At 30.8% G+C, this 26,608-nt stretch overlaps 1 protein-coding gene and 1 long non-coding RNA gene across 2 annotated transcripts in view; one reads left to right on the top strand and one right to left on the bottom strand.

Moving 5' to 3' along the window:
• Positions 1–26,608, top strand: part of LOC147064182 (uncharacterized) — a 360,934-nt gene that overhangs the window by 243,097 nt on the left and 91,229 nt on the right. The gene's annotated exons all lie outside the window — the stretch shown is intronic.
• LOC147064183 (TWiK family of potassium channels protein 7) overlaps positions 1–26,608 on the bottom strand; it is a 165,010-nt gene that overhangs the window by 68,101 nt on the left and 70,301 nt on the right. The window contains exons 5-6 of the mRNA XM_085959236.1: positions 25,833–26,030; positions 1,744–1,967 (exon numbers count right to left, since the gene is read on the bottom strand). Of these exons, the coding sequence (XP_085815362.1) occupies positions 1,744–1,967; positions 25,833–26,030 (422 nt within the window). The remainder of the gene's footprint in view (positions 1–1,743; positions 1,968–25,832; positions 26,031–26,608) is intronic.

Raw genomic sequence — 26,608 nt, 5'->3', positions numbered from 1 at the left:
TGATTAAGTTTGGTTTTATAGTTTGGTGGGGCCATTAACTTCAATGACGATCAATCGATTTATTGAATCCTTATTGATATATTATTATAGTGCCTTGAAATTATTCGTTTTCTGCTTATATAGTCCAGTAATCTGTAGCTAATTTATATTGCTTACGGGAATACAAATATTGCCGACCCATATTTTACTTGTTTCGTTGTTGGTATGTGTGTGTGTATGAAAAGCCGTAAGTAAGAAGTGCTGAAATGATGAAAGCTGCAAGGCAATAAAAAACGAATCTAACGAATGTTGCCACATCGTTCCTACCCAGAGGCATACTTTATCGTATCATTGTCTCGCGTGTCGATGAGAATATTCAACACTAACCTGAAAGTGCGATGAAAAACACGAGAAATTTAGCAAGCTAAGTAAATTTGTTTTTGTAAGAAATCTTTGCCAATTTTGAACCAACAAAAACCATTGAACATCAATTATAATATTTAAAAAAATACTTTATAATATTTAGAGTGGTAAGCTAAGTAACAAAGGAAAGCAATATTAAATAATACTTTTATTGATTGTCATATTTTTTACCATAACTATCTAATGAGATCATAGTGTAACTTTAAATACAATAAATCGTGGGCGTACAGGCAGAAGTCACTAACTCCAAATACAAAGTTCTGAGATAATCAATGTTTTGTGTTTTTGGTGTTCTTAAAATGGTTGTAATATCTTTATTTTTCTAGTTCTTCATAACTTTTTTTTTTATATGTTCAATAATCTTAAATCATGACTTATGCCAGTCAAACAGCATTACTTTTTCTATATAATAACATTAAAATCTCAATTTCGTCAAAACTGGAGTTTATATACGAAAATATGATAATCTAAGCAATCTAACCTTACAAATAACTCATGTTTGCTGAATATCCTTTACGCCCTTGTGCTATTATTTTGTATAAATTTATATCATATAAAAATAGAACACACGTAGTAATAATAATAAACTATTAATCAGTTACTATTTATATAATAATAAAAAAAAATACTTGATTGTCAAATTTGAAAATAAAAATAGAAAAAGTACAATATCAGTATATTAAATTATGAAAACAAGTTGAGTATGTAGACAGTAAAAAAAATATTTAATGCAGTACCTAGTAGAGTGCCTTAACGGAGGTAGGTATTGAACATCTCGAAATTGAATAATTATTCGAAAGAGGATGAATCCTTGGTATTGGAAGAAGAAGGGTCACAATTTTTTTCTACCTAGTAGGGACACGAAACTGGATCATACTTAATAATTCGGGCAGCCAAAAATTAAATATACGTTTTTAAACATAACCAAAAAGTCAGCTATTTGTCACCTTGATTTTAAAGTAAACAGATTAGTTATCTCTAAAAAAATACTGTAAACAATAGATTCAGAATGGATATCAAGTTAATAAAACGTAGAAATTTACGAATTTATAAAGCCTAAAGTACTCTTTTTAAAGATAAGATAATTATAGAGTTGAAAATAAAACTTTATTTACACTAAAAGCTGTGATAGGTTAAGTAACCTTAAACCCTAAAAGATTTTTTATCAGATACCTAATAAGAAAGTTGAAGAAATTAAAGAATTATTCGATTTTTTTTTTACTTAAGTTCAATATATTATTTTAACGATAATATGGGTTTTAAAATGTTTTAAATGTTATTATTTATAATATGTAGGTACAAGTAATTGTGTTTACAAAGTCAGTTATTATAAAATCTTACCACAGTAAGCACTCTTCTTAAGTCCTGCTGAAAAGCAGCAATGTCCAGCGAACCTCCAGCATTTTCCCCAAGGCGTCTGAGGGTTTCTGCTAAAGGACCTCTCATGGCCTGCAGCCGTCTCCAAGATTGGGCATACTGACGTCTCACCAGCTCGATTATGGTAGAAGTCAGCGCCAACCCGAACAGGATGTACATCGTACAAAGTAGCATGTAGTTGGGTTTTTCTAGAACAGAAATAAATGCATTTTTTTTATTAATATAATTGAAAATATAGAAAACATAACTTAACATAACAAGCTGATTATTTGGTATTCGTAGGTGTATTTATAAATTTAATAATAATTATGGTGTTTTTTGTTGGACCTAAATAATATTTAACTTCACCCATCTCAAAAACTTTAATGGTAAAGTCAAAATATTTATTTTACTATGATACTATGGAGGTAGACAGATCATGCACAGTTTGGGTGTGACATATCATATAAGTTGCAAATAAAGGTGGGATAATAAATATTACAAGTTCTGGAATAGATTTTGTGGGATATGAGATTTTTACGCCTGCGGCGCTGACACTAATTACCTTCTCTGAACGGTGATTTTATTAGTTATGTCATAATTTTAAAGATGTTTATTACATTGTCCATCTGAGACACCAAAGAAAAAAATAACAAAATAAGTGAATATGTACATACTTAGTGAATATACTATTAAATGGTAATCATTAATAAAAAAAATTATGAACTAGAAAGGAGCGTACATTTAAACCAGCTTAAGTACGGCAGTTTGCTAAAAAAAGTCACTGGTTTTATTATTAGTACAATAAAATAGATCGCCCAATTGCAATTTTATCAATAACAGAACAGAACACTCTGATAATATTATACTTACCTGATTTCTTTTTATAAAAAAATAGCATTCAAAATTAAGTAAGTAGTAATAGTTTGTTTTGTAATTAATTGTATGATGGATTACTATTTCATGTTGGTAAAGCAGGTTGTTAAAATTATTATTAGTCATATTTCTGCTGTATAATAGAAATATAATTTTTTTGCAGGATAATACACATATTATTAATTACAGTAATTTTATTCTATAATATTTAGTACCTTTATCATATTACAACGTTATGATTGAGGTGTCAAATTCACTATGAAATCTAATATATAAAAATCAATATTTGTTTGTTTGTGTGTTTGTTCGTATTTTATGCGCTGCCATACCGTTCATCTGATTGCGACAAAACTTTGTCAACTTATTGCTTGCACTTTCGCAAAGAATATAGGCTATATCTTATATATAAAATTGAATGTCTGTCTGTCTGTCTGTCTGCCTATCTGTCTGTATGCGTTCCTATACCATTCATCCGATTGCGATGAAATTTTGGTAAGTGGTTGTATGCAGACCCACGAAGGTTTCTGAATTAGAAAAACCATCTTCTTCTTCTTCATCGTTATATATTCTTTTATTCGTATGGTTCCTATACCATTCATCCGATTCCGATAAAACCTTCGTCAGTTGTTGTGGTAACACCCGCAAAGGTTTCTGAATTAGTACGACCATCTTCCTCTTCTTTTTCATTCTATCTTATTTTATTCGTATGGTCCCTATACCATTCATCCGATTGCGATGAATGGTATAATAATACATATACTAGTATATAATAGTAATACCCGCAAAGGTTTCTGAATTAGTACAACCATCTTCTTCTTCTTCTTATTCTTCTTCATTCTATCTTCTTTTATTAGAATGATTCCTATACCATTCATCCGATTGCAATGAAACTTTCGTCAGTTGTTATGCCCACACCCGCGGAGGTTTCTGAATTAGTACAACCATCTTCTTATTCTTCTATTCTATATTCTTCTATCCGTATACGTTCCTATTCCATTCATCCGATTGCAATTAAACTTTCGTCAGTATTTGTGTCAACACCCGCGAAGGTTTCTGAATTAGTACAACCATCTTCTTCTTCTTCTTCTATCTATATGCGTTTCTATACCATTCATCCGATTGCAATGAAAGTTTGATCAAGTGTTGTTCTCACGCCCGCAAAGGTTTTTGAATTGGTACAACCATTTTCATCTTCTCTTTCTTCTATCCTATCTTCTTCTATTCGTATGCGTTCTTATACCATTCATCCGATTGGGATGAAATTTTGATCAGTTGTTGTGCGCACGCCCGCAAAGGTTTTTGAATTAGTACAACCATCTTCTTTTCTTCTATTCGTATGCGTTCCTATAACATTCATCCGATTGCAATGAAACTTTGGTGAGTTGTCGTGCGCACGCCCGCAAAGATTTATGAATTAGAAAACAATCTTTTTCTTATATTCGTATGCGTTCCTATACCATTAATCCGATTGGGATGAAACTTTTGTCAGTCGTTGTGCGCACACCTGCGAAGGTTTCTAAATTAGTATTATATAATATACAAAGTTTGTTGTTTGTTTGTTCCATCCAATTTTGAATTTTTTACTACATATTAATACTATTAATAACGTTTGCATATTTTTGACTCGATTTTATTTAGTGTTCTTTTGTTTGACCTTTACTCCTATTAGAATTATTTTCATATTGCCATATTGTATTACACAGATATTTTAATATTAAAACGATAATTATTTATTATAATTTTTTTAAATATCTAAGATAATGTATCTACGAAGCGACCCTGTGCGAAGCCGGGTACTTCAGTTTGTATATTATATTTTTAAAAGTACTTAACAATAATGATATATCATTATTTGGCAAATACATACTCGTGTAAAAAAGTATAAAGCTACTCAGGACTAAAGCTTTTAAGCGCGATAAAATATACGAAAACTTCAAACTTAAATTCGTAACCATTTTGTCAAAGAAGAGAACAAAACAAACAACTTAAATGTAATCTTTACAACTCTAATGGAAGATATCTGAAACTGAGAAAATACTCTGTGTAGAATAAAGTAATAAAAAGTGCAATAAAATAAATTTTAATACATGTTGTCTTTATAGTAGAATAATTTAGAGTGCAGTGTTTTCTTCTTATATTATGTTCGCTCCTCAGTTACAGCATATAGACACCATACAAGACAAATTAATAACCGTTGTCAGTTGCCAGTCTTTTCACTTCTTTCCGAGGCATGCCAGCCTATCATAACACCATGTAGATTGTAGATGGTACATACGACTTTATAGAATGCCAATTGCCTTGAAGAAAATATCAGGTTAAGACTTTCTTGCAGGGAACAAAAAAAAACAATATGAATTTGTTTACCCTAGTGAGTGTGATATAACATGTATCATAATTTAAAAAAAACAGAAGCTGGGTTGGAGTGCTTTTGGCCGCCTGAATGACCTCCCACTATGCCTAAAGCGTTCAACTAGTCAGTGTATGGTTCCCGTAATCATATATTCGTATGAAACATGGACCCTACATAAAAGAGAGAAACAAAAACTTAGAGCAGCACAGCATGGTATGGAGAGGTGCATGCTGGGCATAACGCGAAAGGACAAAAAGCGGAACGATTGGATAAGAGAAAAGATAAGGGTTTGCGATGTAAAAGAGTTTGTTAAAAACCTCAAATGGAAATAAACTGGATACATAGCTCGATAAAAATCTATTAATCCAGTGGTACCCAATAGGTATAAAACGTCCGCAAGGTAGACCTAAAAGTCGCTTGATCGATAAATGGTTATGTTCTGAGGACGTACGTGGCAATGCAACACACAGGACCGAAAAGAGTGGAATCAGTTTGGAAAGGCCTTGATTCAGCAGTGGATAGATTCAAGCTGATGATGATGGTAATTGAAAAAGCACACTGGCGTGAATCCAGTGGTTATAGGTTCAAGTCCCGTCGGGTGTTGTTTTTTTTTCTAAAACGACTTTTGATAGTGGGGATATGATTGAGATGTTTTCAAATTATGTATGTTTATAATAATATCTAGTACATATTGTAATGATGATTCATGCCTTTCAGATCCAGTGATTGCAGTCATATTAGATAGGATAAGTATATTCTCAGAATATCAGTTCTATGTGACATATCTTTTACCACGGGAAAAACTCGGTTATAAATCGCAGTTCTCAGTTCCCAATGAATACGACAAAATATTCATCAGAATCACCACCGCCTTGCGCTACAAAAAATTGTTCAGGGTTTTTGCAAGGCGGTTTCATAGGCCCTGGCCAAATTCAAATTATCACTACCCGATGTGGGTAGACGAATTGGTTACTAGCATCAAGTAGAGAAGTTTGCGTGCCAAAGTCCTTAAAGAAACCTCGATAGTAAATGCGAGGTATCCATGAAGGCAGCTAGAAAAAAACTAGTAACGTTTGTCACGTAAACGTAACGGGCATTTAATATTTGAGGGCAGTCAGCGCGCTTTGTAATAATGGGACTTTTTAACCCAACAGTCATAAAATATCCTGGTTCAAAATATTGATTTTACATTTCTATCGTATTAATCTGTTGTGTGCTCTCTTGAGATGACCGTAGCAGATCCAACATGACGCTGCACGCTATTCTTCCACATCTCCTCGTTATTCTTAAAGTCATATCTTCAAAAGCATATTGGAAGGTCAGTATACTGTATTTATTCTGTGTCATATTCACTACTTTAAAGTAGCATTCAGTTTAGTTTAGTTTTAAACGAGTACAATCATGAATTCTAGACATTCGGCATCCAGTTGAATGTTGCTCCACCTATTTCAATTCGAATAACGAATTATTATTACGAAGTACTATCCTCTGTAATATGTACCACATAAAGCTATCGGTACACTAATATATATTATCATCATCATCATCAGCCGCGGTTTGTACGGATAAGTTTTCCAAGACGTTCTAAACCGCGGCGAAACAAGAGATTGATAGAAAAGAAATTGTGTCCGTAGCAGACTTTTTGCTAAAGCGAGTTTGTTGTTGAATGCAATGAAAACTCGCATTAATTTTGTTTTATTTGCCCAAGAGTTCAAACTGAGACATGCAATGTAGTCCCTAGTTCGTTGCTACCACATACATCTACCAAACTTTATGAGCTCAGTTATCCAGCGGATTTTAAGACGTCGTTGTAGGGCGTTTAGTGGCCCTTGGGTACCACTGTATGACGGCTCGTGTCCAGCAGTTATCCACTCACCGAGAAAAGTATCTAGCCCGCTGCCATTTAATCTGTTTACCGACATATATCACATCGCGTACTCTTATATGCTTCCTTAAACATTGGTTTATTTTGTGATCTTTACGCGTTAGGCCCAACATACACTTTTCCATGCCACGTTGCGCTACTTGTAATTTTTGGATTTATCTTATATGAAGAGTCCGTTTATTACATGAATACGTAAACGTTAGTAGCACACATTGATTAAACACTGTACGTTTAAGGAACAATGGGAGTTCACTTTGGAAGATACTATTCAGGCACCTAAATGCCCTCCGTACTAGTTTGGTTCTGCGAGAAATCTCGTCATACACACCACCGTCGGTGAAGATTAGGAAAGAAGAAGAAGCCAATGGTGAAGATTACTTTCGGTTCAACAAAGCAGTTTATCATTATCTACTTTTAACTTTGAGACATTTATATTTAAACCTGCTTTGTGGCTTTCGTTTGCAAGCTCCTGCATCATATTTTGAATGTCTTCTGCTAAATATTGTCTGCAAAACCCTTATATATATATATATATATATATATATATATATGAACTTATATAATTTAATATGGTATTAAAATAATGTTATGTAGCTTCCAAAACATTGTCAAATAACTGACGTTCAAATTAGGTATAATAATAATATTATAATGGTTAAATCACAGATTTTTTTCAGTTTATCTTCTTAGTATACCTTAATAGAATGAAATGACTGTTTTACATAGAACACAAAATATATAATACCAAAGTTTGTTTCATTGCCTGAAGCAAAATTATAAATTGTTTAGAGTAGGTACACGGCGAATAATTCGACAGTGAGTAAAATTGTTAAGATTCTAAATATTCTGTTTTGTATAACTAAGAATTAGTATTTTTACGTGTTATGAACATTATAATCTTTTTCCTTAGTAAAATAAAACAAAATACATCATGTGTGTAACCGATTCAATATAATTTAATAAAATTAAAACCAATAATTTGTTCCGCTTAGCAGGACGAGCTCAAGAGTGAGAATCATCAAAGAATTAAGAAAAAGTAATCGAAAGCCGCATTTAGACCATGCGAGCGAATATATTTGTTCTTCCTCCACTATAGCAAAATTATCTTGACATAAACGATTTTTGTTAAGCGAGTATAAGATTTCGCTGGAGTGGGGGAAGAACAAACATTCGCTCGCTTGGTCTAAATGCGGCATAACCTGTCGTTTATTATAGGTTGTAGAATAAAAAGGTAGTTCATTTTACATTTTATTTTAATTATTTCAATGTATTTCCAACTAAGTACTATAAATAATCATTCACAAATCGATTTTTAATCATCTGGAATAACTATCACTCATAGACGTAATTTTCTTGTTGTATGTGCAACCTTTTAGTTGTATCGGTTATTAATAGTACGTATACTTAATCATAAAAAAGAAAAAGAAAACTAGGAAAGATAACTTAGGTAAAATATTCATACGGAATACCTTATTTATTTTAACAATATTGTTTTTATATTATGGCCGAAGTAAGAATACTTAATAATACGTGATAAGGCTTGAAATGGGGTTCATTTTAAAATATGTTTTGGTCAGGCGGTGTTGCGGGTGGGTTATATGAATCAACAATGTTGTAACGGAGAACGGTGTTTATTTGTAGTGTGACGCCATGTAAATATCAGCAAGTGTGTACAATTAAGTCGGATCTGACTGACGACCTACTTTTGGCACGTATTATCTTTATAAGTAGATTATCACAGCATGGTACCAATGATCTGATTTCCCGGAACTGAAAAGCCTAACTCTAGGCCTAGCCTAACGCTTGGCCTAACTCTCACTTAATTGTTTTAGGTATTAAGTACTTTATAGTTTACATATAAAAATGAAACCTGATTTGCAGCTAACTCCGTTTATTTGTTTGATATACACTGGTTCTGGCTTGTTTGTAGAGAATTTCAAAAATGTAAGTATAATATTTTGAAAAACAAGATATAAAAATGATGATTATTTATCTACTAACAACTATTATGAAAAAAAACAATGATTAAATTGGAGGGTAATATTAAAAATATTTTTACATATCAGAGAATAGATTTTATATTGCATTTCTTTCGAATAGACATTTTGTTATTTGTCATTCCAATTCATTTACACTTTGACGCATAAAATTGTGATGGCCCTCTTAGGTATAACATATTTACATAAAAAAGAAATCGCGTAACTTTTTACTGTATCCTCAAATATTGATTTCAAATTCAGGAAATCGTAAAACGCATTTGGTTTTCTCTAACACAGAAGAATGAAAAACTTAGACAAAAGTTTATTCATGTAAGCAACTTTGCATACGAAGATTTTGGTGGGAAAAATAACTTTACTCAGAGATATACCGTAATAAATTCATATATATTCAAACGCTTCCAATTTTTGCAGTTTTAACGAATTTGTTTATGTATGTAATTTTTATTAAAATAAAAATTACGACAAAAATAGTATATGATATAATTCAAATAAAATGTATAAAGATTCCTCCAATGCCATTAAATTACTTCATCTGAAATAAAAATAAAATCTGCTTTGATGTAATTTTTGTTATTCTTAGTTAATTTAAAATAATTACAAGATAAAAAGAACTTTTAACATAGGTACCACGTTTTTAAATTTTCTGTTGAATCATACAAACTTGACAATTCTATGTATTAATAAATATAGAATACTGAAATGTCATTTTGACATTTCATATTGATTTCCATAGTAACGCACGTATATATTAATAATTTAGTTGCTAGGACCCACTTAGTAGCCAATAATAGTGAGTAGTAAATATTACTTTTAACGAAATTTTTCCGAAACATACAAAACAGAATTAACTGAAAATGAATTCAATTCCACTTAAAGATGGCTAAAAGTATTAAAAAATGCATTCCCGTTGTATTATGAAATATTATAAAAGTTTCAAATGTCTAGCTAGTCGGGAAGTTAGTTAAAAATCTTGGACAAACAAGAAAAAATCTCTACGGGATAAACAAGAATACGAGCTAATAAAAACGTGGTAATAATAAACTTCATTTTAATCGCGTAACATTGGAAGACTTTGTATGTATTTTACTATTATTCATTTTTGTTTTATTGATTTTGTTAAAGTTTAGGTACCAATAAAAAATGCCAGTTAACGAGAATAATAATTTTTTGCGTATAAACTACTAAGAGAAATAATATTTTATTCAACATCAGCGTAAATCAATATTTTGCTGGATGAAGATAATATCTCCAAGTTTATTCAATTCTCTGTAATCCTTTATTTCAGCTGGTTTTATTTATTTTGTTCATCCATTGCACTTAAGGTTTACTTTTAGTATTTTTACATCTTTTAGGTGCCACTGGATGACTTATGTTTATCGATACATTTTCTCTTCTTAGAGCTAAAACCCCCAAATGGATAAAAACATGGCAAATAGCTGGAAAAGTAGTATACATATTCATTATATCTCCCCAATATATAATTACAAAAAAAATGCTTGGTTTCAAATGAATATACCACGTATCCATCCAGAAGTCGCTAGCTTGAAAACTTCCACGTAAAAATACACTGTTTTGAAAAACCTCAGAAAACATAAATTATGTATTAGAACAATTCTAGAATAAAAGTTGCATGACTTGAATTCCAACCATTCAATTTCCGGGTGAGTACTATATCCCTTAAGCTATCGATCCATCCATGTCTCATGTGGATTATTACTAATAATTACGTGCCGATCGATAGGCGATAGGTTTTGTAATGAATTAAGATAAATTACATTTTTAACTTATTCGTAACTAACATCCGACACTAGCCAAATTTTATAATTGACGTTATTGTATTAATCGAATTATAACGTTTTAGATAACGTCGCTATAGATTGGATTGTCGAATATCCGTTTTTGTCAAAATCGTCCTTTTAATGCAGAATGATTTTTTGTATCTAAATGGACCAGAACCATCCTTTTCTTTAAATTACATTGTAATGAATACAGCATTCATATGCTGTAAAAACAACAATTTAAATACTTCCATGTATTTAAATATAAGATAATGTAATTTGTTTTTGTCTCCTGAACATTTGACATTCGGTCTATTCGACAAAGCAATTCTACAGCGACGGTAAGTATTTAGATAATTAAGAATTTTAAGGACGGTCCAGGAATTCATGGGTCCTCATAGAACATGTTAGTTAAAAAAAATAAAAATGTAATAGCATTATCAATCTGAAACCTATACAATAATGGATTACTTGTGTTCGATTTTTGTCATTATCTCAGAAATTAGATCGATGATACCATTTTATATACAATAGCTTCAAGGGTTCAAAGTTTTTCAAAAAAATAAATAGGTAAAAGAAAGGTATATAATAATATATATACCATAAATGATGGCGATGATATATTTAGAAATAATAGTGTTAAAATCTTGTGTAATATTCAGTCTGAAATAATAAAAAAATCGGTGTGTGTACTTAAGTATGTACGCGCGTTAGAAGTTATACTTCTTTCGTATAACAAAACAAAAACAAAACGTGTGATTACCTAGATTTTTCGACTAGCTCTTAATAAAATTATCTTGTTAATTACACACGTAAGAAAATGGGCCGCTTATTGAAGTGCCGTTGGTTTATTTCTATACACTTTAACTTATATTACTAAATTATATAATGGTTTCTCGTTATTTTTATTTTTAAAGTACTAAATGTCAATCTGACGTTTAAAAGTTGGTTTATGTAAGGAATTTCAAATGGCCGACAATAATAAATTCGCTGCCTAGGCAACGGAATAATTCTAAACTATAATACTATACTATATAATCGTCACGATTGCAGTATCATATTGTGGCCTAAAGGAAGTTCGTTCGGCTGATAACCGAACAATCGGTGGTTCGAATCCAATCGAGTGCTTTTTTTTCTATGAAAAAATAAATTATGTGTTACATGTCACACGCCAAAAATACACTCTGATCTGATTTCCCAAACGCGCCTAAATAAGTATAACTTCAAAAATATATTAATTAAAATACGTATTTACCTATTCGTAGAATAATTGTATCATTTTAAATTACAAATTTTATTACTTATCGAAAAGCAATTTATTATAGAGTAGATAGTAAAATATTTATGTTGTTAATTCCTCAGGTCTGTTATGCAAATCTAGTAATATTTCTACAAAAACGATCCGTGTTTGGTTCATGTTTAAATTTAATATCAAAACGACAGCTGCTACAATACATACATATCTCAGTTATATCACTTATTCAAATTTAATATCTGCTATTGAAGCTAAAATAATATCTCCTCAGCTGAAAACACTTGTGGTTTCCATTAAAAATATGTTCTTTTACGTCATTCCAGATTTATTTTGGGTTAATTTATATTATAAAAAAAATATTCACTGACATGTATTTAAGCGCATTTCATGTTACACTTATCATGAAATCAAATAAACATAATATATTGCATTTTTACAAGTCGTTAATTTTCATATATTATCGTTTGAGGAATAATAAAACATTAATATTTTCTTATAACAGCATTAGAGACAGGAGCAGTTAAATTAAGTAGATTTAAATACTAATCCATAATGTCAGTTGGGCACGGATTAACATCTGTGACGGCATATGGTTAAATTTAGTGAATGTGATTACTGTCTTCCAAACATGAAGGCTATTTTTAAGATTCTATGACTATGATAAAAATCAAGACCCTGAACTCTTAAAGAAAATTAATATATACCTACACAAAACCCTCATTGAGACCGTTTTGACTTAGTAGGGATCAGAAAATTGGATATACAATATAATCATCATCATCCTTAATCTATCCACTGCTGGATGAAGGCTTTTTCAAGTTGCTTCCACTTCTCTCGGTCTTGTGCATTGCGTTGCCACGTACTTCCGCATAACTTTATCATTTCATCGATCCAGCGGCCTGGCCTCTAGGTCTACCTTGCGGACGTTTTGTACTTCTTGAATACCACTGGATGACTAGATGTGTCCAACGATTGTCTCTTCATCGAGCTATGTGTCCAGCCCATTTCCATTTAAGGCTTTTAATAAACTCTGTTACATCGCAAACCCTTGTCTGCTTCCTTATCCACTCATTCCTCTTTTTGTCATTTCGCGTTATGCCCAGCATGCACCTTTCGATACCACGTTGTGCTACTCTAAGTTTCTTGATCTTTATTTTACTTAGGGTCCATGTTTCACACGCATATGTGATTACGGGAAGCACACACTGGTTGAACACTTTGCGCTTTAGGTACAGTGGAAGGTCACTTTTGAAGACATTATTCAGGTGGCCAAAAGCACTCCAGCCTAGCTTTACTCTGCGAACAATTTCATCAAATATACATCCATCTATAGACACTACTTGTTATTCCAGATAGATGTAGCTTTTCACCTGTTCGAGCTGAGTGCTATTGATGAGGATCTCTTTTTGTCCCGCAAAGCAGTTGAACATGACTTTCATCTTTGTTACATTTATTTTCTAACGTACTTTGTTGCTTACTTCAGCGAGTTCCTGTATTCTGATTTGGAATATTTTTATATAATATATTATACGATACCAAAAATGAATATCAGGGTTTTTGGACATAACACCCATGATGCTAAGGCGGTGGAGGAAGCACACGCTGAATAGAGAGGAGTGGAGATGTTTAGTAGAGTTGGTCAACATCCATATTAGGATATCCCGAGGTTAGGGCCGATGATGAATGAATTACTATGTAATGATGGTTATTTAATATTGTGTATTAAAAACACTACATTTTTATACTGTGTATTCTGCTTTGTACATTGAGTTTACAATTTCAGGTCGTTTAATGATTGATAGCCACTTCTTCAACCTATTAGGTTTACGCTCTAGCTAGACCCAAACACACATTGAAAAACAATTTATGTTTGCCAGGCATGGGATTCAAATATTTATAGATTATTATATTAGAATTATTAGATATAAGATATGTTATCACTAGGCCATGGGAGACTTTCTATTGTATGGGAGGTGAAATATTATAAGTAGGTAGGTAGAAGATTATATCGCTGATTTCGTCTTGAAACATCTTGACTCAATTTGCATAAAATATGATTATCGTTCCGTTCTCTAAAAGTATGGATATAAAGAGTGATATCTTTGTTGTTTAGATAGTACTTTTTGACACTTTTTAACATTCATGATCAGTGTAGTCAGGCAGACTATCTTGAATGGAGTCACGCTTGAAGAACGCTAAAATCATCCAAATTTACTTTCAAAATCAAAGACACTACTTACTTTATTACATACAAAAAGATGGTTTACACGCTGGTGGCATCAACGAAAATTATTTATTCAAAAATAAGACCGGAGCTCGCGTTACGATCAATGGAGATTATTAGGTACCGAACCATGCTCAATGATTTTTTGTTGTTGAAACTATGGTGGACGACATTGATCCGAACAAGATGGGACTACGTGACGTATTCAACTACCGCAACTATCAAATTATTGAAATCTATAATTATATGTAAAGTATACACTAAGAGATTGTAAGGGAATAATTGCTAGCGAAATGTTGGCTGAAGTCTGAATAATTTTTAAAACTTTACAGAAAACTATTTTAATAAAACTGATACGTTCAAAAATATGCGATAATACAGTAGGTATTATATTTTCTTTCATTACTCGGCGGCATTTGTTTTGACTCACTAGAAATATGATGTGTTTGAGAGATACCTGCCAAATTCAAAACTATTTCGACATGCCAAAATTGTATCGGTGATATTTATAATTTGCTAAAGCGTGTTGGAGTGAATAAACTTCCGTTAAACTAGCTTCACATGATACGATGAAGTTAGGAAAAGCTCGTGTAATACAGTGACCGGTTGTGTAATGTTATATTAAGTATCTTTCATATCGAAGAGCTTTTTTGAGTTCAAAAGCATCGACCAAAGCTTAGTGATGCTGAGAAAATCATTCAAATAATAATAAAAGCAGAGTAAAGTCGCGGATATTGAAATTTGGCTTGAATCAGTATAGCAAAATTCCAATATGAAAAGAGTAAAATAAATTTGAAGGTTTAAAACATTACTAAATAATTACACGATAAAAAGAACTTTTATATACAACGTTTTTAAATTTTCTGTTCAATTACTATGCTCAAACTTGTACTTGATATAAAGTAAATAAAAAACAAACAAACAAACACATATAGAATACTGAAATTTAATTTTGATTTTCATAGTAACGCACGTATATCTTAATAATTTAGTTTGCTAGACCACCCACTTAGCAACCAATAATAGTGGATTGTATTACGGATTTCTTCCAAAATAACTTTTCATACAAAACATAATTAAATGAAAATGAATTCAATTCTGCTTAAAGATGGCTAAAAGTATTAAAAAAATGCATTGGCATCGTGTTCTGATATATTCTAAAAGTTTCAAATATCTAGCTAGTCGGGAAGTTAGTTAAAAATTGATTGCAAGATCTGTACTGGATAAACAACCACCGGACAAATAAGAATACGAGATAATAAAAACGTTGTAAAATACAATCAAATAAACGTTAATAAAGTGTACGCACATTTTTATTATTTTTTAAAAGAAATTTAAACGTCACTACATTTTTCTACGATTTTATTAAAATATGTTAATATTTTACTGAGAATTAACGTAATCTAAAGAATTTCAAAAGTTATGCGATAGAATAATATTACGTAAATTCTTGTGTATTTGTTTAGAAGAAATTTTGACTTATTTATGTAGGTATTATTTTGTAAATACGAATATAACAATCTTTAAAGAATTCAATTTATTACGGCTATCGCTTAATAAGATTAAGTAAATATCTTTTCTGGAGACGTAAAGTGTCATATATTTATTTTTTATAAATATGTTCACTATTGAGCATTTACCTACTGGTCAGATTAAGAGTATTCAGATAACACCAAATAGATACATAGGTACATGATTTTTTTAAAATACTATGTACCTGATATAGAGATAATTTTATTTATTGTATGAGAAAAAACTAGTAGAAAATAGAGTAAAATATCAACTTACTTCATAAACATTTTCGAATGTTCTAGAAATTATATAGTGATATATAGAAGTAACTGTATCTTTACCGAAAAAGTAAAAACACTATAAAACCTCCTGACTTTAGTCTTTAGACCCTATCTACGATAGTCGTTTTGGATTTACAGGATCATTAGTATTATGGTAAAACCCCCTAAATGGCTATAGTATATAAAATATATTATCCTGTAAAGTTAAGCAAAATGTTTGCCGTTTTATTGATGAACACAGAAATACGAGTACGATAAAATGAGTAATATGAGTAAATGCCAACTGCTGATCTACTACCTACGTATCAAAAGCATAGAAGGGCTAGGCACTCAAAGTATCATAGGTAGATTATGTATCTCTGAAGTCGTGGGTCATAGGTTCAATCTCGCAGCTGTTAAAACATACACGGTGTTTTTTTCAATGTGTATTTCATTCAGTGCAATGATCTGATGGGTTGGACAGATATTCATAAAAATCTTCGTAGAAGTTAATTTGTCTACTTAAGAGTGCAAATTATAATTTACTATTTTATATACTATGAGTTATTTCAATACTGGTTTGGTTACGCTGCTAAGACTTGCCTTCATACCATCCCTAATTAGAGGCTGGCCACCATTAAAACAATCTTTGTTTTATCGCCTGCTTTTGTAATAGTTTAGGTAGTTATACTATACTCGTACCAATCACGTAGATTATTATGCCATGAAATGCGGTGTCGTCCTCTTATTCGTTTTCCGGATAATGATAAAAAAATTCAAAATACTCAATTTAAAAAATATTTATTGTATTCAACGAATGTTTAACGAATTATAATCAAGTGCAAGTTCTATAATTTGGAGTGATCCAGTCGGTTAGTAATTAATGATACCTTAAGGGCGGACGTGCTCAGCGTGGGTCAAAATGGAGTTTTTTCTATTTTCAAAGCATGATCCTGGACATACCTTAAAAGTTGTAGATAATCTATTTATATAATTTTGAAGCCTTATTATCTTTTATATTTATTTTAAACATTTGATGACTGCATAAAGTATTTTTATTACATAAAATAGTATTCTTTTAAACCTCTCGCTCTAATGTTTTAGAATATAGTCACATTTCAGTACATAAATGTGCAGTGGCGTTAAAATTTTTTACATTTATTAATTTTTAAACGCATTTACAAAATCATCAGTATAATTTATATCGACATTATTATAGTAAATATTTACGATAAAAAATTATATTGATAATCTCTGTGATCCCAAATTTGACAAGAATTGGGCATTTTATTATTCAAAAAATGGGCAAGATTAACACATTTGAAGATAATTCTAAAGATACTCATTATAAGCTATGTCTTTGACCATTGAAGTGTGATAAACATCCTACGAATAATGATTACTTTATAATAATTATTGACCTAAGAATAAGGTAGTGTTTTTTTGAAATACGCCATTTCTTTTGGCATTCCCCAGTAGTTAGGCTACAACATACGGCCGTAGCCATAAATTGACAAACTATAATTGAAGTAGGGAGTAAAATGATGTTAATGCGCGTGTTTGAACATGTACCGTTTAAAAAAAATCGGTTAGGTATGGTTAGGCACATGAGAAACGAGAGAAAACACAACGTATTAAAGCAACAATTACCAATAAATAATTCATATCTAGAATAATGATATCAGATTTAATTATTATGATAATACATAGATATTATGTTAACGAGAAACAATAATTAAACTTTCAAAAGTATAGGCAGTTTTTCCGTTTGTATTGTAAGGTTCGTGTATGCTTGTTATATGGATGATTATAATCACTTTTTAAATGTTATTTTGGTGAAACTATAGAGCAATACGTAATATTATTATAAAGACAGCTCCGGGGCTAAACTATTCATAGATTTAGTTTTCGACGTCTAAGTTACAAGTGTGTGTCATTGGAGAAATAGATAGACGAATAAATGATTCAGTTGATCCCGAGATAGTTTGATTGCTTCAAACACTTTCAGCTAGAGTTAATCCTTTGGAAAACTTATCCCAGTAATAGTCCACTCAAACGCGACTCACTTCAATTCACAGACAAAGCGGTTTAATTACAAGAAGCTGATTAAATCCATCAGAGATGAAACGATTCGAATAAAAACAATGTATTTAAATAATTAATATGTCTGAAAATTCAGGACAGTATTAGATATGAAATAATCGGTAAATAATTACAAGATAAAATAAACTTTTTATATACATCGTTTTTAAATTTTCTGTTGAATTATTATGCTCAATATGCTCAAACTTGTACTTGATATGAAGTAAATAAATAACATCAAACAAACAAACAAATATAGAATACTGAAATGTCATTTTGATTTCCATGGTAACGCACGTATATATATTAATAATTTCGTTGCTAGGACCACCCACATAGCAATCAATAATAGTGGATTGGATTACGGATTTCTTTCGAAATAACTTTTCATACAAAAGAAAATTAACTGAAAATGAATTCAATTCTACTTAAAGATGGCTAAAAGTATTAAAAAATGCATTGGCATCGTGTTCTGATATATTATAAAAGTTTCAAATTTCTGGTTAGTTAAAAATCGATTGCAAGATTTGTACTGGAAAAACAACTACCGGACAAACGTTGTAAAAATAACTATTTTTCTTTTCTTTTAAATATACGTACTTACTTACTCGTATATGAAAAATCCCATTATATTGATTAAAGTGGAATGTACTTAATATAGCCTTCGAGCCAATCTCGTTTTTTGGAATGTCGTTTAATACCATATAATATGTACAATGTAAATGATGTATTTGATGGAAATTCGGAATGCCAGCATAATCTTAGCGGACTTGTACATAAAAATTTGTAGCAACCGAAACTCTTCAACTTTATTACTTGCGTATTACATGGCAAATAAAATAGTTTGCTCAAGCAACTATATTGAAAGTGACACTGATATCTTGGTCCGGTTGCACATAACAAATTATCTGTGTCGGTGTCATGTTGTGTCATTCACAGAATACATGACACTCTTAATGTACTGCCGTATATAGCGTTAGTGCGACATTTTTGGCAAAAAAATCTGCTTTATACATGTAATATATTTCATTTGACATAGACAGTAGGTAGAATATCAAAATCTTGCATCGGCACCTGCGCAGATGCTGCTATTTTATATTTACGTAACGTCACTGTCCCAGCATCATCCCGCATGAGTGCGCGGAAAAGAATTGCAACATTCCACGCGTTTTAATGAAAGCTTATGTTCCGGTCAACACGATCAAGTGCAACCGGGATTATTTTTGACTATCAAACACATTACACGATATAATGGTGGACTATCTCGTAACAACCACAGAATAGATTAAGATAAAAATGTCGCCATAGGTCAAGACTGGCGACAGTTTTGGTTTGTGACCTAATAAGGGAGTCGTTTAACTAAACAAAGAAAAAGACTTGAATTGATTTTGAATTTCCTTAAATATTAGCAATATTGAATGCACGTTGTGTTTCAGTGACAGAATTTAATGCATATGTTTTATAAATACTGATATAAATATTAAAAATAAAACATTCTGTAACACGTGTTTAAATGTATCCCACATTTCTCCACATTCAAGAATCATGCCTTCTTATAACCACACCCAAAAGGTAACGCATTTTAAATTATTTTTGTGTTGCCTGGTAAAAACATATTTGTATGATTTTGCATATTTTTTTTAATAAATAATAATATTTTTCAGAACCAATAACTCACTATTTGAGTTTATTCATATTATAGAACTTGAATTTTAGACATTAAGCGCTTGAAAACTCTTTGGTGTCAGGCGGGACTTTGTTTACCAATTTAGCTACCTGCAAAGTACCAAATCACGATGAAATTAATCAATTAGGTACTATGCATACAAGGTGACCATCTTTCAGCATTCAGGTGATGATTTTTGAAACACAGTATTAAAATACTGAAATTAAAAAAGATCTCATTACATATATTTTCAGATATTTAATTTATTTGGTAAAATCAGTATTTTGTTTGATTAATATGATATTTACTTAATTCTAGATTATGACAGTTGAGCCACCATTGACGTTGTTTGCCTCTATGGAAGAAATTGAGTCCGTGTGCGATATCGGGAAAGAAATTTTTCTAGGTTTTGTGAGTTCAGATTAGATCAAGGTTATGTCGGTTATTTGTATGCAGACTACGTTAGAAAAAGCGATAAGATTGCCGAGTGAAAGAAATTACCAGATTTTTTTTACTAACGGAGGAAAATTGTAAGTACAAGCATGAAGTAAATGGAATAAATCGATAATTACAATGTTACCAAACACAAATATTACAAGGTTATAATATACATATACGAGACGGAATGATCTGATCGGAAAAAGGGCGTAACCCTCACAAACCAAATTTTACAGGAGGGGCAAAAAACGTTTTTTTGAATGATTTTGGTTTAATATAAAAAAAAATAGTCACATACATTAAGTGCATGATGATCGATGATTTAGTGTAATATCTTTTTGATTTAACAATAATTAAAGAAGTTATTACAGAAAAATTATTAAAATTGAGTATAAATGCTTTTTTCCTTAAACTAAAACTTAATTCAATTAAAACCTGATTTTAGATAATAATTTGGCATTTGCGGCTTACTTCCTTTTTACAGAACGTGTATTTATTTAGTTGTATACATTGTTATTATCTAATAAAAGCACTTTTCGAAAAATCGAGGGTTACGTCCTTTTTCCAAAACAAAGTCGAATGTAAATTATGCATTTTACCATGGTTAACAGTAAGTTAAAATGATGAACTGTGTAGATAAAATTGTATAAAACAACAATACCGTGTGTAAAAATTAGACAAATGAAATTTCAATAATGGCAATTTGCATGTACATATTATTATAAAATATTATTTGAAATACGACATGAATCAATAAGAAAATTTATGACTGACCGAATTCCCACATTATTATGTTATTATGTATTGTTAAACATTATAGCAAGGAATGTTTTGACATAAATATATATAAGATTTATAATTAACTATTTATTTTATTCAACGAATAATTCACAAGATTTAAGAATGTACCATTCTAATTATTGAACATACATAATTTTGAAAAAAACACTTCAATTATGTATGTTCAATAATTAGAATGGTACATTTTGAAATCTTGTGAATTATTCGTTGAATAAAAGAAATAGTTAATTATAAATTATTAGCAAGTTGAAGTAAGTTACATTATAAAAGTAATTGAAGTAGTAGGTATCTACTTTGATTTAATAAACAAAAACCGATTGCCAAAGTAGCTTGATTTAGAGGAGCGCTGATGAGGAGGTATTAAAAAGGCCAATAGTTAAAATTTCTCGCAATTAGTATCTCACCTTGTAGCATAGAGGATAATGCACGGACGAGGCGTAAACCCAGGAGATGCAGGGTTTGATTCCCTGCCGAGGTGTCTTACTTTTTAAGATTTTTTCTATTGGTTATGATATATTTTCTTAGAAGTGTTTTTCAAAATGATGTATGTTAAATATAGGATTCCTTTTAGATTGGGTACTGATTCGACTATATTTATTGTGTAATTTTAAGAACTAACTATATTCCCACAATATTGTTGAGGGTGTAGTAATATGAATTGTAATTGTTTACACCATCAAATTGATGATTTATGATGTTTTTGTGGAACAACTGCTATTTGGGGTACTTACACATTCTCCTCTTGATAGACCCTTGTTAGTGGGAACATATTGCATTTGATTCTCTATTCAATGTTCAACTTATAAAATAAGCATCTAGTGAATGTAAAAATGACTGTTATTTCAGACGTCATACTGTTAAGTTATGTGTATTAAATACTCGATTTTACAATTGTATTGTCAATATAGTCCGTGATATAACAATATATATTCTTTTTAGCACTATAATAGGCCACGAAACCCAATGACGGTAATGTAGTGAAACATAAGTGTAGGTAGTAGGTAATAGAAATGAATCAATCACAAACACCCTGGCTTTGAGAAAACAACGTAAATATAATATATTGACCTCATCGGTAATTGAAACCGAAGCCCCAGGATAAAAGGTCAGCGTTTTACTCACTGAACTACGAGCGCCGCTGTACTTTGTTTAGATTAAATGAAAATATTTCAAAAATGAACTGCACCCAAACGAGTAACATTGAAAAATTAAATACTATACATAATATTAAATACCCGGGAATTTTCTTTCTAAGGGTGGTTTAGGCTATTAATTATCTTCGACAACTTATAGCATTTTTAAGAGGAATCTTTTATAAAATATGGCATAGGTATTTACACTACGGAAAACATTTTATAAAAGTTATGTTTAAAAAATGGGCAATGAATGTATGTTGATTTGTACATTTTCTCAGTATTTTATTTCTATTTTTGTAATTTGAGTGGCGTGTATTATAAACATAGTTTTTCATATTTTTCTTATCATATAATCATTAATTTGGTTGGTTAATTTCTTACTGGAAGATCATTGACCTGCCAAAGCCATAATGACCCGGTATTACTATGTTTACTAAAATTTCAGTAGATCTATTATAAATTATTATTATATTAATATATTGGATTAAAGGTCATCTTTACATGGTTTTTTGATGATAAATATGAGATTATAACAACATATTTTTTTAAAGGCCACTACCCAGCGTTGACTTTTATCTATTTTTGTCAATCTACTGAATTTTGAAAATGTAATCTGGCAATACTGTAAAACACCCTTTTCATATAAAAATCTTTGATAAAAGGAAATGTCGTGATATTATCTTTTATAAAAGAGATATTTTATAAAATATTCTTCATTATAGATATTTGTTAAAGATCTTTGATAGTCTAATACCGGCATAATAGCTTATACTTTATAGGGTTTTAATAAAATACAGAGGAGTGACGGAGATGTAAAAAGATTGGAAAGCTTATCACTGCCATTATTAAAAATTACGAAGCTTTATTATGTGAAATACAAAAACAATTTTATCTCATTGTAATGAAATCATATCAAAGAAAGCATACCTAACTAAATAAATGACATTTGATGTTTTGAATCTAGTAACAATGGCCTCAATGAAATATTCTAAAAATAAATGTAAAAAATTGATGTTCTAATAAGCTTTACTTGTAATATTTATGGTGTATTTAAAAATTACACCAAATATATTTTTATTTTAAAAAAGTAAGTCCAAAAACTACTCTCATAGTATAAAAAACTTCGCTCTAGTGCGTGTCTGTATTAGTAAAGCTCATTGGCAAGTTATCCAAGCCAAATATATCTTGGATGTTGTACCAATGTAACGTTAAGCTACTTTACGTGTCTGTTAATATTCATCAATAATAAAGAATGATTTTTTATAACATCTATTACGTTAGGTCAAAAGCACGTACAGCACTAATGTAAAGATGTCGCCTATAGATATAGAGACAGTGTGAAAAAGTGACTTTACTCAAGCCTATAATATACAGCGTAAACCGTTTTGAATTTCGTTACTGTTTCCATACGATTATTCCACTAATAAATATTATATAATATATTCCCTCCATTGGTGGAGTATTAAGTATTTTTTTATTGGAGGGTGAGGCAAGGATATTAAAATAAAAAAACCTAAAACAATGTTACAAAATGCAATCGTTTGCGTATAAATAATTCCACTGATTAGAAAGACAGAAGAAAAACTGAAATAGACTACATGTGATTCCCCTTTTTGCATTTCCGTGTCGGATTTACATGTTCGAACATTGTATTGTTTTGAGAGAAAAAATAACAATTGGACGTGTTCCAAAAACAACATTTTTCTTCTCTGCCCGGCGGTCGTCATAATTACTCAAGAACATGAAAATGTCTCAGTTGTATCAAATAGTGAAATTCCTTACACACATATCTTACAAATTTATTTAATAGTTATGATTGTAAAAAAAAAATGTGGGATGTAATGATTCTTAAATATTCAAAACTTTTTTATTCAGCATTTTTTATGTTTATTGTTGTGAGATAACAGTTGTTCTTTACGTATTTTTATTTCATTCATAGCATATCTACTACATAATATGAAAAGATTTTTATTTTACAAAGTTTTTATGTTTGGTTTTTCTGTCACGCTCAACTTTTGCCTATTCTAGTATTATATCCAGAGACTATAATATACATATACCGACAATGCATTCTATTTTATATTTGAAACCGGTACTTCAAACACAAAGTCTCCTTACAAAATTTTGTTAATAATCATATCGATCTAAAACCATCAATAATAGGTACAGTAAAAACAAAACAATGATACGGTTGGTCGATGGTGTTCGTGCGGATGGGGACCCATAATAAATATCTGACAGCCGATGAGCGCGTATTCGTACGTATTCGTACGCACACAATCAACGAACCGAAGCATTGTTTTGTTTTTACTGTACCTCATAGAAGGTTTTCAGATAGAAATGTAATACAAATTTTTTTTTTTATTCAACGAATAATTCATAAGATTTAAAAATGTAACATTATTTATTGATCACACTCTGAAAACACCTCAGATATATACCTACGTATTACCTACTAGAAAAAATATTTAAATAAAATACAGTGCCTGTTGGGACTTGATCCTGCATCTACTGGTTTCGCGCTTATGTGGTTTACCAATTGATCTACGTGCATCCTATCTAATTACGAATAGATTAACTAGATGTTGTAAAATTATATAGATATGTAAAACATTTATATCGTAGATATACTTTTTGAGATATTAGAACATAAGTCTTGCCGTTGTGTGCCTATAACGAGAAATGGGTATAGGCTCTGGTTAGGTGCAGGTAGGCGGATTTTCACTGCTAAACATTATAAAGTCTGCTGCACTTATTAATGGGTTTGGTAATCTTGTAAAAGCCGTACCGCGTTACACATATTTATAAATACTGAACATATCATATATATGATCATAGATGGATTAGAACCTTTGACCTACTAACCAAAAGCACAAAGTACTAACCGATAACCGATGAATATGACAGCAAAATATATAATAAAACTATAGTATAAGTGTGCAGAACTTATTCATATATCAGGTTTCCGAAAAATGATTGAAATTTTAATGTATTGCCAAGAAATCCATTATGTTTTTTCAGAATAATAATACACTTATCTTATTATCTACAATAATTGTGGATTTAGTGTGTCTCTCTTAAATACAAATAGAACCTTTTTTTTTGTATGCCTAGTCTAGACCAAGATACATTTATTAGTGAATAAATTACATAAATGTTTTGTTAACACCTGTCCCGAAGAAAATTTCCACGTACATTCCAATCAACGCACGTCTCCACATTCAAATATTGCTATCAAAATAAATGTACTTTGGATAGTTTACGTAACCCAATTTTGCGACTTCGACAATCAAAACAACATAGCATGAGACCACGTAACGCTACTTCCAGTGATACACAAAAAATACTCCAAATATGGCTACGATTGCAGTTAATTTTGCACATACTTTTCATCTGCATTTTAAATGTTCTCATATAATATCCGTAAACAGTTTTTATACATTTTCATTTATTCACACAGTGGTGTACTATCTTGGTCCAGACTGGGCATTCATATTTTATGATTTAAATGTTTTATTAAATTTATATACGTAATGCATATTTATAAGTAATTTCACGTTGGTATTTTTATTAAGCTGATGTAATTGATCAAATAAAATTTACAGATGAATTAGTAGTTATAGCACATAGCTACAAAAATATCTGACAGGTTAAATTAGTACCTAAGCTTAGGTCAAATTTTATTACAGAGATACCTGCTATCAATGAGTTGATATAGAGTATCTAAAAATCGTATTGTTGGCATGATCTTGTCGGACCACACCCAAACAAATATATAAGTTAATCTGTAGTAAATTCATGTGTTACTTACTTGGAACTAGGTCACCAAAGCCTATCGTTGTCATGGTGACGAAGCAGAAGTAAAACCCGTCTCCGAAGGACCAGTCTTCTTCCCACAGGACGAAGAGTCCAGCTCCTGCAGCCAGATATAAGAAAAGGAAACCAACTGCTGACAGCGCGTAAAACCATCGTTTTGCTGCCGGATTTCGTTTTGAAGTGCTTTGACAAACTGTAATAAAAAATAAATATGAATATATTGATAAATGTTATATATATATATATATATATATTATAATTGTGTTGTTTTTTACTTAATAACTGCATATTACAATTTTTGAGTCAGGAATATATGTAGGTATGTAGTATATTATGATTTGGTTCTGCTTAAGCCTTTATAACAAAAAAAACTTTAATTTAAAAATAATATTAAATTTATATTTTATACGGCCACGATGGAGTCTCGGGATCAAATAATCGATCTGGCGTATACACATGTTGTTTTTTCAATATGTGTTTTTAGTAAATTATTAGTAGCTTAATTCAAACCATTGCCAGTAACCAATATTAACGAAATTTGAAAAGCGCTTTAGTTCCGCGGCTATAAATTAATTTCGTCGTCATTAAGTGCGATGCATGTGGCTAAATTGGTAAAGCACATTGGCCGAAATCCGAGAGATATAGTTTTGAGTTCTGTTCAGCGCCATACTTTTTATACATTAAGTATGTGTTTAAGGTGTTTATAAAATATGATCAGTTTTCTTACACACATCTGTTAATACACCTTTTCGTGAGGCAACCAATATTTAC

Source organism: Rhyacophila brunnea, unplaced genomic scaffold (genome assembly GCF_057557595.1).
Source record: "Rhyacophila brunnea isolate RB1 unplaced genomic scaffold, BYU_Rbru_1.0 scaffold_8, whole genome shotgun sequence".
NCBI lineage: Eukaryota > Metazoa > Arthropoda > Insecta > Trichoptera > Rhyacophilidae > Rhyacophila > Rhyacophila brunnea.
This window is presented reverse-complemented; position numbering and strand designations above follow the sequence as displayed.